The 13,434-nt window shown below is 37.1% G+C and overlaps 1 protein-coding gene across 8 annotated transcripts in view; it reads right to left on the bottom strand.

Moving 5' to 3' along the window:
* Positions 1–13,434, bottom strand: part of LOC115222684 (centrosomal protein of 170 kDa protein B) — a 360,932-nt gene that overhangs the window by 209,689 nt on the left and 137,809 nt on the right. For all 8 annotated transcript variants that reach the window (XR_005003214.1, XM_036511665.1, XM_036511667.1 and 5 more), the window contains one exon: positions 6,843–6,932. Coding sequence is in view for 6 of the 8 variants with exons in the window: in XM_036511665.1 (XP_036367558.1) it covers positions 6,843–6,932 (90 nt within the window). In the remaining 2 variants the exon portion in view is untranslated. The remainder of the gene's footprint in view (positions 1–6,842; positions 6,933–13,434) is intronic.

The following is a 13,434-nucleotide window of genomic DNA, read 5'->3' as shown; positions in this document are numbered from 1 at the left end:
AATTTTGGGGAAAGGGGGCCAGTTGATTAGATCGACACCGGTACGCAACTGGTACTTAATTTATCAACCCCGAAAGGACGAAAGGCAAAGTCGACCTCGGTGGAATTTGAACTCAGAACGTAAAGACAGACAAAATACTGCTAAGCATTTTGCCTGGCATGTTAACGTTTCTGCCAGCTCGCCGCCTTATTTTATTAATGCCAGTGAAAGAACGTTGAAGCTCAACTCTAGTCATATTTGAACTCACAACATGAAGTAGCATAACCAAATAATGTACGATATTTAGTTCCAGCATCTTCTCCATTTCTGCTACTCTGCTACCCTTTCATAATGGCTTCTGTGATATTGTGAGATGTGCTATGGATTTTATAGATAGGGAGTTATCTTTGTTGCCAGACATTGTTAACAGAGCAAGACACTTCCATTATGATATCTCTTCTATGGACGATATTATTACCTGGACTGCTGTCTAATGTAGATACAAAGCCAGCCATTTTGAGGGATGATGGTCAGTTGATGCCATCATATGTAGTACTTGAATGGTACTGCATTTTATTAATGCCAGAAGGATGTAAGGAGAAGTTAACCCTTAACAGAATTTGAACCCAGAATGCAGGAGCCACAATAAATACCACAGAGCATTTTCCTCTGATGCTCCAGTGATTCAGCTAGTTTGCCAGTCTCTTCATGTTATGGTTCTTTAAAGACTGGAGACAATTTATGAGTAACTGCAAGAATAGCATTGACCTGTGAAAATAATTGTCAAAGATACAAAGATAATGTTACTGGAGAAAAAACTGTTAATCATTAGTCTCATTATCTTTATGTTGGAAGGGTGGCAATTAGTACAGTCAGTTAAAACACGTTTTTCTTTTCTTTTTGTTTTTAGCAAGGTAGAGGTGCAAGACATACAATCGTATGATTCAAAGGAAGACAACTCATTCTTTGGGTGCTACTGTTGTTACACACACACACACACACACACACACATGACTGTACCTAAATGTGAGTAAGAGAGAAAGAAAGGAAGTGATGAGACAGGAAGAGAACAAGAGAAACGTTAAAACATCTGATGTTGAAATAAGTAGCATGGAATCAGCGACGCCAAAATAAACGGCACCAGAACAGCTTTGCCAAAATTCCCCACACCCCTTCTTAGAAGTCTTATCAACGTCATGGATACAGCTCACTCCCTGAGTAAACTGTAAAAAGAAAACATGCTTCTGCTATTTTGAATAGAGAGGAAGAGTTAAGGTAAATAGAAAACAAATTTTGTTTTTTTGTGGAGGGGGGGGATATAATTAAGCCATTGGATTTGGCAGTTCTCAGAGAATAAGAGTTTACACACCGACTCGGTGACCAAAGACAATTACAGAAACGTAAATGTGAGGCAAAAGTGAAACTGCAAGCAAAACAAATACAGAAAGTGTTAACCTTACTAACAAACAGAATGTCAGGATTAAGTAGAGAACATAACGATAATTAGCAGAAGTTGATGAGGATATATTTGCTAAAGGGAGAGAAAAAATTGTCTAGATGAAATTTATAAAATACAAGGGTTCCTTGTGTGTGTGGGAAGCACAAAAGTATCTCAAAAAGCTCCAATAATCTCCTTTTACCAATTCTGGATTGTAAAAAAGATTGACATTTAATATCAGTTGCCTAAACTATCATGGATTTAAAGAGCCATTACCCTTATCTTTTACTTGTTTCAGCCATTTGATCATGGCCATGCTAGAGCACCACCTTTAACCTCAAACAAATTGACCCTAGGACTTATTCTTTGTAAGCTTAGTGCTTATCTTATTGGTCTTTTTTGACAAACCAGAAAGTTATGGGGATGTAAACACACCAACATAAACACACCATCAAGCAATGGGGCGGGGGGGAAAACAGATACATGACGGGCTTCTTTCAGTTTCCGTCAACCAAATCCACTCACAAGGCTTTGGTCGGCCCAAGGCTATAGCAGAAGACACTTGCCCAAGGTGCTATGCAGTGGGACTGAACCTGGGACCATGTGGTTGGTAAGCAAGCTACTTATGACACAGCCACTCCTACACCTGTCTATTTTGCTATTAAAGAGCTAAAGACCAAACAATAACACCATTTGAGAATATTAGGACGCTTTCTTTTTTGGTTCTTAATTTAAAGTGAAATGATTAATTAAGCCTAAAATAAGCACCACCAAAATATGAAAATAATACCGAGCAACATCCACTGAGAAGTACAGAAATTTTAAAATTTAAAATGCCCCTTAATCAGCTAATTAGTATAAAAATTCAAAATGCCAAACAGGGCTGTAGGGTCAGAGTTGATAAAAATGAACCATTATAGTCATTCAATGTCTGTTTGCCAGGTTGGCAGAGGTTGGATGGTTTGATGGGATCTAGCAAGCCACAGGGGTATACTGGCCTCTGGTGTCAGCTTTGGCATGGTTTCTACAACTGGACGCCCTTCTTAATACCAACCACTTTACTGTACTGGATGATTTTTTTGTGCCATCAGCATTAGTGAGGTTGCCGAGTGAGGGAGAAAGGAAGAGGAAAAAGCTCCCACTACAAAGTGTAGGAGGAGTATTGGTGGGGTACGGGCGGAGGTTATGCCAAGTGTCAAAAGGCTAAAAGTATGACAGCGAGACAAACATAGATGTCTTACAGTAGAGGAGATACATGGCTACTCTATATTATATAGAAGGTAGGAGTAGCTGGGAAAGAGTTAAAGATGACAGTAATGGAATACTAGAGTAAACTCTCAAGGTACAGGAAGGTGAGCTTAATAGAGGATACAGACAGGGGATCAGGAAAAGGGAGAATGGGCACTTTTATCAGTATGTGAGGCAAGGGTAACAGCTGGAGGTAGAAGAGAAATGGTTGATGGAATGGTTGGGGCAGGGGGTGCCAACTCTAAGTAAATGTGAATTATAATATAATGCATTAAAATTTCCAATTTCACAGACTAATTTGACAGCTTACTACACTGACAATAATCAAATGTGATCTTAAAGGCTCCTATGAAGAAGAATCTGCTTGAAGCTATTTTTTTGATAAAAACAAGATGTTAGTAAATTTGGGATTTTATAGTTTTAATCCTTACATAAATCTTTAATTTCCGTAAGCATAAACTTTCAAATATGTCACAATTTGATTTTTATTTCATTTAATGTAATTTTTCCCATTTTGCTTTTACTTTAATTTTATAGTCAGACAATGCTTTGATCTCAAAAATGAAGGTTCGTATATCTTTTAAAATGGACATTAGTTAAGCTACTTTGTGTATTCAGGCTTTGTTTACCATTTCAAAAGTTTTAAGTTAAAACCAAGATATTCCTGGTTTTCTTTTGAAATATTCTTATAGTTTATTTTCTATATAACCTTTTCTTTTGTAACTTCTGATAAAGAATTTTTAAAATGGCCCCTTATAAATTTCAAAAATTTCATTTTAAGCTTAATTCTTTTGAAGTATTTTAATAAATAATATCTTTAATAATACCACAAGCATAAATGGATTAGAATGTTAAAAATTAGCCTGATAATATCACATTTGTTTGGGTGTATTGAGTGCTCTAAATCATCATAATCATCATCATCATTTACCGTCTGCTTTCTATGCTGGCATGGGTTGGACAGTTTGACTGGAACTAGTAAGTCTGAGAGCTGCACCAGGTTCCGGACTGATTTGACATGGTTTCTATGACTAGATGCCCTTCCTAATGCTAACCACTCCAAGAGTGTAATCGGTGCTTTTGTGTCACCAGCACAGGTGCCATTTACCTGAAACCAGCAATGGCCATGATTTCACAGGTGCCATTTACAAGCCACTAGCAATAACCACAACTATAATTTAATTTGGTTTGACAAGTTTCATTGCAATCTGAAATTGGTGGGACCGTAAACTGAGAAATTAAATTCAGTGGTTCTGTGTTACCAATTCCATAACTTTGATGTCTAACACTTTCTGAACAGCAACAACAGTAAATAATATCAATAAAGCATTCTTTTACTCTTTTACTTGTTTCAGTCATTTTGACTGTGGCCATGCTGGAGCACCGCCTTTTGTCGAGCAAATCGACCTCAGGACTTATTTTTTGTAAGCCTAGTACTTATTTTATTGGCCTCTTTTGCCAAACCGTTAAGTTACGGGGGATGTAAACACACCAGCATCGGTTGTCAAGCAATGTTGCGGGGGGGACACACACACACACATACGACCGGCTTCTTTCAGTTTTCATCTACCAAATCCACTCACAAGGCTTTGGTCAGCCCGAGGCTATAGTAGAAGACACTTGCCCAAGTTGCCATGCAGTGGGACTGAACCCAGAACCATGTGGTTCGTAAGCAAGCTACTTACCACACAGCCACTTCTACGCCATTGAATACAAAACTTACAAAAGATAATTCTGTATTTCATGACAATCAAATATCATCATTAACATCCACAATTCTATGCTCGAATTGATCAGAAGGAAGTTTATTTGAAGCAAATTTTCTATGTGGATTCCCTTTCTGTTGCCAACATTTCCTCAAAGTCAGGCCAGTCCTCGCAGAATATTGACAATGAATGATACTGCTTGTATGACGGTGATACTAATTTACAACTGTCACATGATGTTAAGACAAGTGACAATATATATATATATATATATATATATATCTTTATATATAAAAGAGAAGTTGTGTGTCTGTCTCCTACGATTTAGATTCCTAACTACTCCCACATTTTGCGATGCAGTTTAACCAAAACCGGGTATCTTATAGTCGTGATTCATATCGAGCCCTTCTGGGTATTAGCGTGCATCTACGATGAGTCTACGATTTTAAAAAAAATTTACCATCATTTTTTCCCATTTTAATGCATTTTTTGCTATTTTGGGGCTATAACTCTCTAAAAATGCTTATATAGTTATTTCCCTTACAAACCCGAGCAACGCCGGGCGATACTGCTAGTATATATATAGGGAGTCACACATACATACACACATATGAAGGTTTGGAAGTTGAGGCACAAATAGTAGTAGAAGGTTTATCCAGATTCCCACCTATTTGTAATAGGGAGAGAAATATCATGCAGGAGGATTAGTGACTGTAGAACAATGGCTAAATTAATCTCTGCCAATCAAGTAGAAGCATGTTTCTTTGGCTTTTTGATTTTTCTTTTGTTGCTTTCCACACACTTTTAGAAAAGGGTGTCTTAGATGACTGGCCTGCATAACAATATCACTGTCCCATATGATGCAGATGTACTCCAAAGTGTAACTGTATCACTGAGCCAAGACATTCTTGAGTGCTATTGCTAACATGTAACCCAATACAACCTGTTGCATGGTTGGGTCATCAGTAACTAAACCAGCAACAACACTAAACCTGTTTGGTGAGTAGGGTGGGTTTTGGACAAGACCCATCAAAAGGAAATTGGTCTCAAGAGAGTCAATGGCCATCTTACTTAAAACCATCAGGAGTGAGGAACTCCTAGCTGTTGTCACAGTATCCTTCTAGTTGAGGGACACCAATGTAAAAGCCGTGGTTTCATGCAGTTACTAGTTACCTTGCCACAGAAAATCTGTCTCAATAATCTTTGTGTAACCCATACAAACAAGGGAAATGAATATTAATATGTTCTCAGATCAACCCCTCCAGGGACAACTGCTATCCATTTCTGGGTTAATAAAATAAGTACCAGTCATGCACTGGAGAAGATTTAGCTGACTATACTGCCTCTATTACAAGTTTCTGACCTTGTACAACTGTAAGATTATTATCAGTGTTATTTCTACCAGAAACCCTGTTCACTCACACTTCCTGACTCTGTTAAAGAATGCAGGGTTCTAAAACAACCACAATCATGAAATGCACATAGGGAATAAATAATACAAGCCTGAGTTTATCATAATTTCTCCCATATGCATATGTGTGTGTGTGTATATGTAAATTAATAAATAAATTGAAACCTTTAACAATTTGCTATGCTTAGAAAGACTTGTCAAGCCAAGTGAGATTGCAATTGTGGTCAGTGCCAGGGACATGTAAAAGGCACCCACTACACTCTGTAAAGTGGCTGGCATTAATTAGAAAGGGCATCCAGCCGTAGAAACCAAGCCAAATCAGACTGGAACCTGGTACAGCTCTCTGGCTTACCAGTTCCAGTTGAACCATGTAACCCATCCCAGCATGGAAAGCGGATGCTCAATGATGATGATGATGACTAATTTCCTTGAACGAACCACTGCTAAATTTATCCATTTTATTCTAATGTTCCAAACATGATCATTATATCTTTGGATAAAACCTCTGCATTCCCATTACTGACACCAGTACCAAGAAAAGCACACCGTGTTTTAAGGCCATGCACATATTACTCCAAAAACATCCTTATTGAAATCACTACCACCACCACCACCACCACTCACCACAGGAAGCTAATCTCATCTTCCGTTCTCAACACCTCAATTTTTATAAGGGGTCTGCAAACATGCTGTATTAGGCTCAACCATTTCCTTTTCATTCTTTCAACACACACACACACACATGCACACACACACATGAAATCTTACTAAACTACCTGGTAAACCATTCAAAATGCTACACACTAGTTGGTCCCCACCGATATCAGACAGATTACGATATCACCTGAGAAGATACAAATTGCTCCGCGTCTAGAAATCTGAAACTGACGTCAAAACGGAACATGATACATGCAAACTTAATAAAATACAAATAAAAATAGATCTTTGATGTTTCATACATATACAGGAAGAAAAAAATTGCCTGAAATTTGCAAATTACAAAAGCAAATATAAATAGATGAAGAAAATAAAACAATAAACAAAATGCTTATCGCCTTACCCCATGAATGGTACTTAAATCCTTTATCTTAAATTTGTTGAGATAGTGATCGAAAGTTACCACAGCATGCCGCTTATCTACACTGCTACCCTAGAAAATAAACAGAAAAAGGAAATTATTAATATGGGTTCATATTATTTATAATATTTATACACGCAAATGTATAGGGGCAGGGGATTTATGTTGTATGTTTATATTTATATATGTATGTGGTGTATATATATATTATATATAATATACATATAGGTATAGGCAGAATTCTATAGTCTCTCATATATATATATATATATATATATATATTATGTATATATATATGTATATATATATGTCTATATATATATGTATGATGTATGTATATATATGTATGTATATATGTATATACATATATATATATGTATATATATATAACATATATATATATACACACACACACACACACTAACAATTATGCATTATTTTATACATACATACACGTGTGTATATATATCTAATGAATGTGTGAGGGGGGTACACATATACACAAAATCACACACACACATTTTATATGTATGTAAATATGTGCAAATATATATGCACACAAATGTACATATACATGCATACACACAAGTTCTGTGTGCTTGTGAATGTGTGTGTGTTCATCATATGGCCAACTATCCAATAATGACTCTTGGTGCCGTTATCCAAGAGTAAGCACACGTGTGCAAGCAAACTGATTCAGGATCCACATGTTCATGCACATGTGGGGCACACATGCACACATGCATTGTGTTCCTGGCTGTCGATGGCTGTTGTTGGTTTTTGAAAGCGCATACTAGTTTTTGCCCATTTTCTCATTGTAGTCAATGTGTATATGAACACACACATATACATACGCACACAAAGACAGGCGCATACGCGTGTGTGTGTGTGTGAGCTTTGAATATTTGTTGAGAACTTAGTGAAAAATATCTCACTAAGACAAATTACGTTGTCTTACCCTGTGGAGTACATAGGTGTCTTCTTACTTAATGTTTTTTTTTTTTTGAAGGAGCTTTCTCAGTAAAAGTACCTCCGACAAACTTTACATATACCTTGGAGAGAGAGAGAGAGAGAGAGAGAGAGAGAGAGAGAGAGAGAGAGAGAGACTGAGTGATGTTAAGGTTATGAAATTAGTAAATGTTGTAATCAAAGATGCTCTCCTGCAACATAACAGACTGAGGTGGGCAGGGCATGTAGTTTCCTGAGTAAGATGAAAGAATTCCGAAGCATCTACTACATGGATAACTATGTCTGGAAAAAGATCCGCTCACAAATCTAGTTGAAATACAAAGTCTGCCTTAAATCTTGTCTGGGGTGGAGTGACAGGAAGAAAAAAAGAAACTGATATCCATGTGGAAAGTTGGAGATGGACTCAGGTTGATTCAGTTGCTGGGGTACCATGGAGATGACATGGCAGCATATTTGCGGGCATATATGATGCACTTTTTACCAAAATATCACAGACACACACACAAAAAAAAAAAAAATCAGTTTTGTCCAGCTGTCTTTGTTACATTTTAAAAATGACTTCTAAATTATCTGAAGAAGTGACAAAAGGTGAAAGAATTTAAACAAAATTTACAAGTGAATAAGAAAATTGATTGAAAGCTGAAATAGAAGGACAATACACAAGAAAGAACTAAAATGTGTGTTTGAGCAGCAGGATGTGGTGTACTCAAAGGAGAAAAAACAAGAGGAATATTAACCAAAGCCGGTGGGGAGGGGGTTTCATCTCCATTGTCATCCAATATTCATTTTCCATGCTGGCATGGGTTGGACAGTTTGACAGGGGCAGGCAAGCCATAGAGTAGCACCAAATTCCAATTGTTTGTTTTGGCATGCTTTCTATGGCTGGATGCACTTCCTAATGCCAACCCTTTTATAGAGTGTATCAGGTGCTTTTTAAGTGGGACCAGAAGGGGTACTTTCTATGTGGTGCCAGCACAGGTGCTTTTTACATGGTACTAGCACGGGTGATTTTTATGTGGCACCAGCATGGGTGTTCTTTTAACAAAATAACATGAGTAACAAGAGCTTAACATTGTATCATTTAAATTAGCCTTATATCTGTCCCAAATATTCTGCCTGTTTCATGTAAAAAAATGGCCAGATCCTGTCTCTCACGTCTCCCCTACAATGTCATGATAAAAATAAACAATCACACTGAAATCTCGAAGCTATGCAATGATGCATGCTAAATTCAAAAACAATGTGAATAAATAAACATTACATTTGACAGAGTAATCTGAAAGGTTAAAGAAACAGCAGTTGGCTTCTTTTTATTATAAATAACCAAATGACAGATACAATGAGCAAAATTTCAGTTGAAAAGTTAAGGAATTATACAGACTTAGCAATTGAATTTTAATAAATGACAGCAATTAAAGAAATTCGTCAATTTTGTTGTTTAACCCCAGGTCAGCTCTGGTCAAGCAGATCTAGGATTAAAGATATTCCCATCACAACTATCCTTTTTCTACCACTTACCCTCTCCCAGAAATGCTGGTTTGCTGAATTCGAACCAACAAGGAAACTTCTAAACAGTAATTGACCTTGTTGGGAAAAGCAACAAAATCTCTAGTGTATCTAAGATATTTTTATTCAGTTTCAATGTGTCCTTCCTTTATTTTGAAACAGTAGGGTGAAATTCAAAGGAAATTTGGTTGGTATCTCTAGCAACTTAAGTAGTCACATAGGAGTTCTCTTGGTTCATTTCCATCATTCCATTTCTAATAGGTACAAGCAAAGTGATACACAACCACTTCAATAAATACATAGCCAGATTATCTATAAAGATAGATATAGGTGGCGCATTCCAGACAACAGTAATATGAAGCTCTGTGAATATTGTTAGGAAATGTTCGCACAGCTTCTGTTAACTGTACGTTTTTATGCTTGTTTTATTTTCCCACCCTCTTAACAAGTACCCTAATTAGCTTTGGTGAAAGAAAGTGAAAGAAAACTCCATGTATTTCTCAATCCGTGAATAATAAAGATAAGCAGGTACAGCATCTGAAAATGTTCAAAACAACAAGTGCAATGCCTGAACACTTGTGGCAAGCGATAACAAGAAATAGTTCAGAAACTACAAAGAAATGAATGGGAAAGCTCCAGGAAACTATAAAAGTTATAAACTTCTGGTTAAGACGTTTAACAGACATTAAAATGTCCAAGACTAAAAGCATAAAGAAACAAAACCCCAAGACTACAAACAAATCATCTACCTGGGTACAAAATACGGAGTCTTAACAGTAATATTGTGGAGGACAAACACTCACTAGGCAAATGAGAACTCATTTCTAGATGAACTGAAAGAATACCACAAAGGGGTGCATGAGTGTAAAAACATAAATCTATTATTCTAGGAGGCATGGTTGTGTAGTAAGAAGCTTGCTTCATAACCACATGGTTCTGAGTTCAGTCCTACTGTGGGGCACTTTAGGTAAGTATCTTCTGCTATAGCTTTTGGCCGACTAAAGCCATGAGTGAATTTGGTAGCCGGAAACTGAAAGAAGCCCATCATGTATGTGTGTGTGTGTGTGTGTGTGTGTGTGTGTGTTTGTCCCCTACCACCATTTGACAACAGGTATTGGTTTGTTTACACAAAGAAAACTATAGAATATAGTACCAGGCTGGTGCATGACTCAGTGGTTAGAGTATCAGGCTCACAATTATGAGGTAGTGAGTTCGATTGCCAGACTAGGCTGTGTGTTGTGTTCTTGAGCAAGACACTTTATTTCACGTTGCTCCAGTTCACTCTGTTGTAGAAAATGAGTTGCAACATCACTGGTGCCAAGCTGTATCGGCCCCTTTGCCTTTACCTTGGGTAAAATCAGTGGTATGGAGAGTGCAGGCTTGTATGCATGGATGACTGTTGGTCTTACATAACCAACCTTGCACAGACTTGTGCCTCAGAGGGGAATTTTCTAGGTGCAGTCTCATGGTCATTCATGACTGGGGGGAGGGGGTTTACCCCTAAAACAAAAGCACTGACGGTGCTTTGTTCATTTAAAGCCTCCAAGACAGAGTCCCACCACAGCAGCAGCCCAATGAATGAAACAAGTAAAAGATAAAAGATATTGACCAAGGAAATCATAACTGAATTTTAACTTAATAAAAAAGACAAAAAGATTAATAAAGATATAATAAATTAATAAAGATATAATATGGCCCTGCTGTTAAGAAGCTCATTTTGTAGCCACATGGTCTCCGGTTCAGTCCCACTGCACAGCACATTAGGCAAGTATTTTCTACTATAGCCATAGGTGTCAACCAATGCCTCTGAGTAAATTTGGTAGGTGGAAACTCTGGAATCCCCATTATACAGGGTTGGCCAATAGTAAATCAAAACCATTTAATTCTAAAGATTTATTTATATTTAATCACTGAATGAATTTGATAAAAGCATCTAAATATGAAACATCATGAAAATTGTTCAAACTGAAGTCCTTCTTGAGCGACACATTTTTCCATTCGAGTCGATACAAAATTACAGATAGTATTTATGGAATTTTGATATACTGTCAGGTGACTTCTGGCCAACCCTCTATGTATAGATATGTGTGTATGTATATGTCTTCAATCACTCCTTGATAACTGGTGTTGATTTGTGTACATCACTGCAACTTAGTGGTTCAGCAAAAAAGACCAATTAAATAAATACCAAGTTCAAATAGTAATGGGTTGATTTGTTCCACTAAGCTATTCAAAGCAGTGCCCCAGCATGGCCACAGTCTAAAGACTGAAATAAATGAAAGATAAAAGATGTCTATTACATTAGTTACAGATGGACGATTAACAAGACCGTGCTCATGTTTTGAGCTTATGAGTATGTGCATGTACATGTGTACCAGCATAATTATGTGCACAAAGGTGCACCAGCATGGTTAAGAAGTTTGCTTTCAAAACTTTGTCCTGTAGCAGAAATCCCTTAACCCTTTCATTACCAACCCGGCTGAAACCACCTCTGACTGAGTACTAATGTCTTGTTTTCATAAGTTTTGAATTAAAATCTTCCACCAAACCTTAGTCACAATTTATATTCCTAACACTAGCTTAATAATGACTAAGTTACTTTACTAAATTCTTTGTTATATTTAAAGTAATTGAATGAAACAGCATTTCAAAATAAATACAGTAACGAAAAGGTTAACAAAAGGGTACCACGTGGTAGGATTGAACTAAGAACCACAAAGTCAGTCAATACCTTGTGACTAGATCTGGCAAACTGTAACAGTGTGGAGGGCACTGAATGTGTTTGTGTGTAACTTAAACGGTTGGTACTTTAATACAAGTCAGACATTACTTCCCTGCACTTTCGAAATTCAATATTTATACTAAATATAAGCATACATTTTCCATGGGTTCAAACCTATATAATACATTAATTGCAGTGAAAATGAAGTCATCATTAATGCCTTTTCACTCAGTGTCATTAGAGAGACATAGAGAGAGACAGAGATGGAGAGAGAGAGAGACAGTGATAGAGAGAGACAGGGATAGTGATAGAGAGAGACAGAGATTGAGAGAGAGGGACAGTGATAGAAAGAGACAGAGATAGTGATAGAGAGAGACAGAGATAGTGATAGAGAGAGACAGAGATAGAGAGAGAGAGACAGTGATAGAGAGAGAGAGACAGTGATAGAAAGAGACAGAGATAGTGATAGAGAGACAGAGATAGTGATAGAGACATAGATAGTGATAGAGAGAGACAGAGATAGTGATAGAGAGAGACAGAGATAGAGAGAGACAGTGATAGAAAGAGACAGAGATAGTGATAGAGAGAGACAGAGATAGTGATAGAGAGACAGAGATAGTGATAGAGAGACAGAGATGGAGAGAGAGAGAGACAGAGATAGAGAGAGAGACAGAGACAGACAGAGATAGAGACAGAGAGGGACAGAGACAAAGAGAGAGAGAGACAGTGACAGAAACAGAGAGGGACAGAGACAAAGAGAGATAGAGATAAAGATAGAGACAAAGATGGAGAGTGCATGTGTGTATAAGAGAGAGAGAGAGAGAGAATGAGTGTACCTATTATGATTCAGCTAATTATAATTATTATTCTTATGTGATTAAAGAAAACAGTAATAATTGCAATATAAATATTTCTACAAGAGGCAAAAGACCAGAAATTTTGGGGAGACAGAGCATAGTCAATTGCATCAACCCCAGTACTTGACTGGTACTTTTTTTTTGTTCACTGACTCCCAAAAAGATGAAAGGCAAAGTTGACCTCGGCAGGATTTGAACTCAGAAATGTAAATATGGGTGAAATGATGCTAAGCATTTTATCCAGTACCATAACGACTGCCAGCTCACCACCTTAATAATATCAATAATAATAATAATAATAATAACAACAACAACAACACATGTAAATATGACTGCAAATAAATCTACTAAAAAATAGTATTTATGTTGTTTTCATGTTTAAATGTGCATGTAAGTACAACTTAACTCAGCCTTTGTTTTTGTGTGTGTGTGTGTGTGAGCTTTTATTTGTGTGTGAGTGTGTGTGTATGTGCGCCTTTGTGTGTGTGTGTGAGCCTTTATTTGTGTGTGTGTGTGAGAG

This window comes from Octopus sinensis, linkage group LG20, assembly GCF_006345805.1.
Source record: "Octopus sinensis linkage group LG20, ASM634580v1, whole genome shotgun sequence".
Taxonomy (NCBI): domain Eukaryota; kingdom Metazoa; phylum Mollusca; class Cephalopoda; order Octopoda; family Octopodidae; genus Octopus; species Octopus sinensis.
This window is presented reverse-complemented; position numbering and strand designations above follow the sequence as displayed.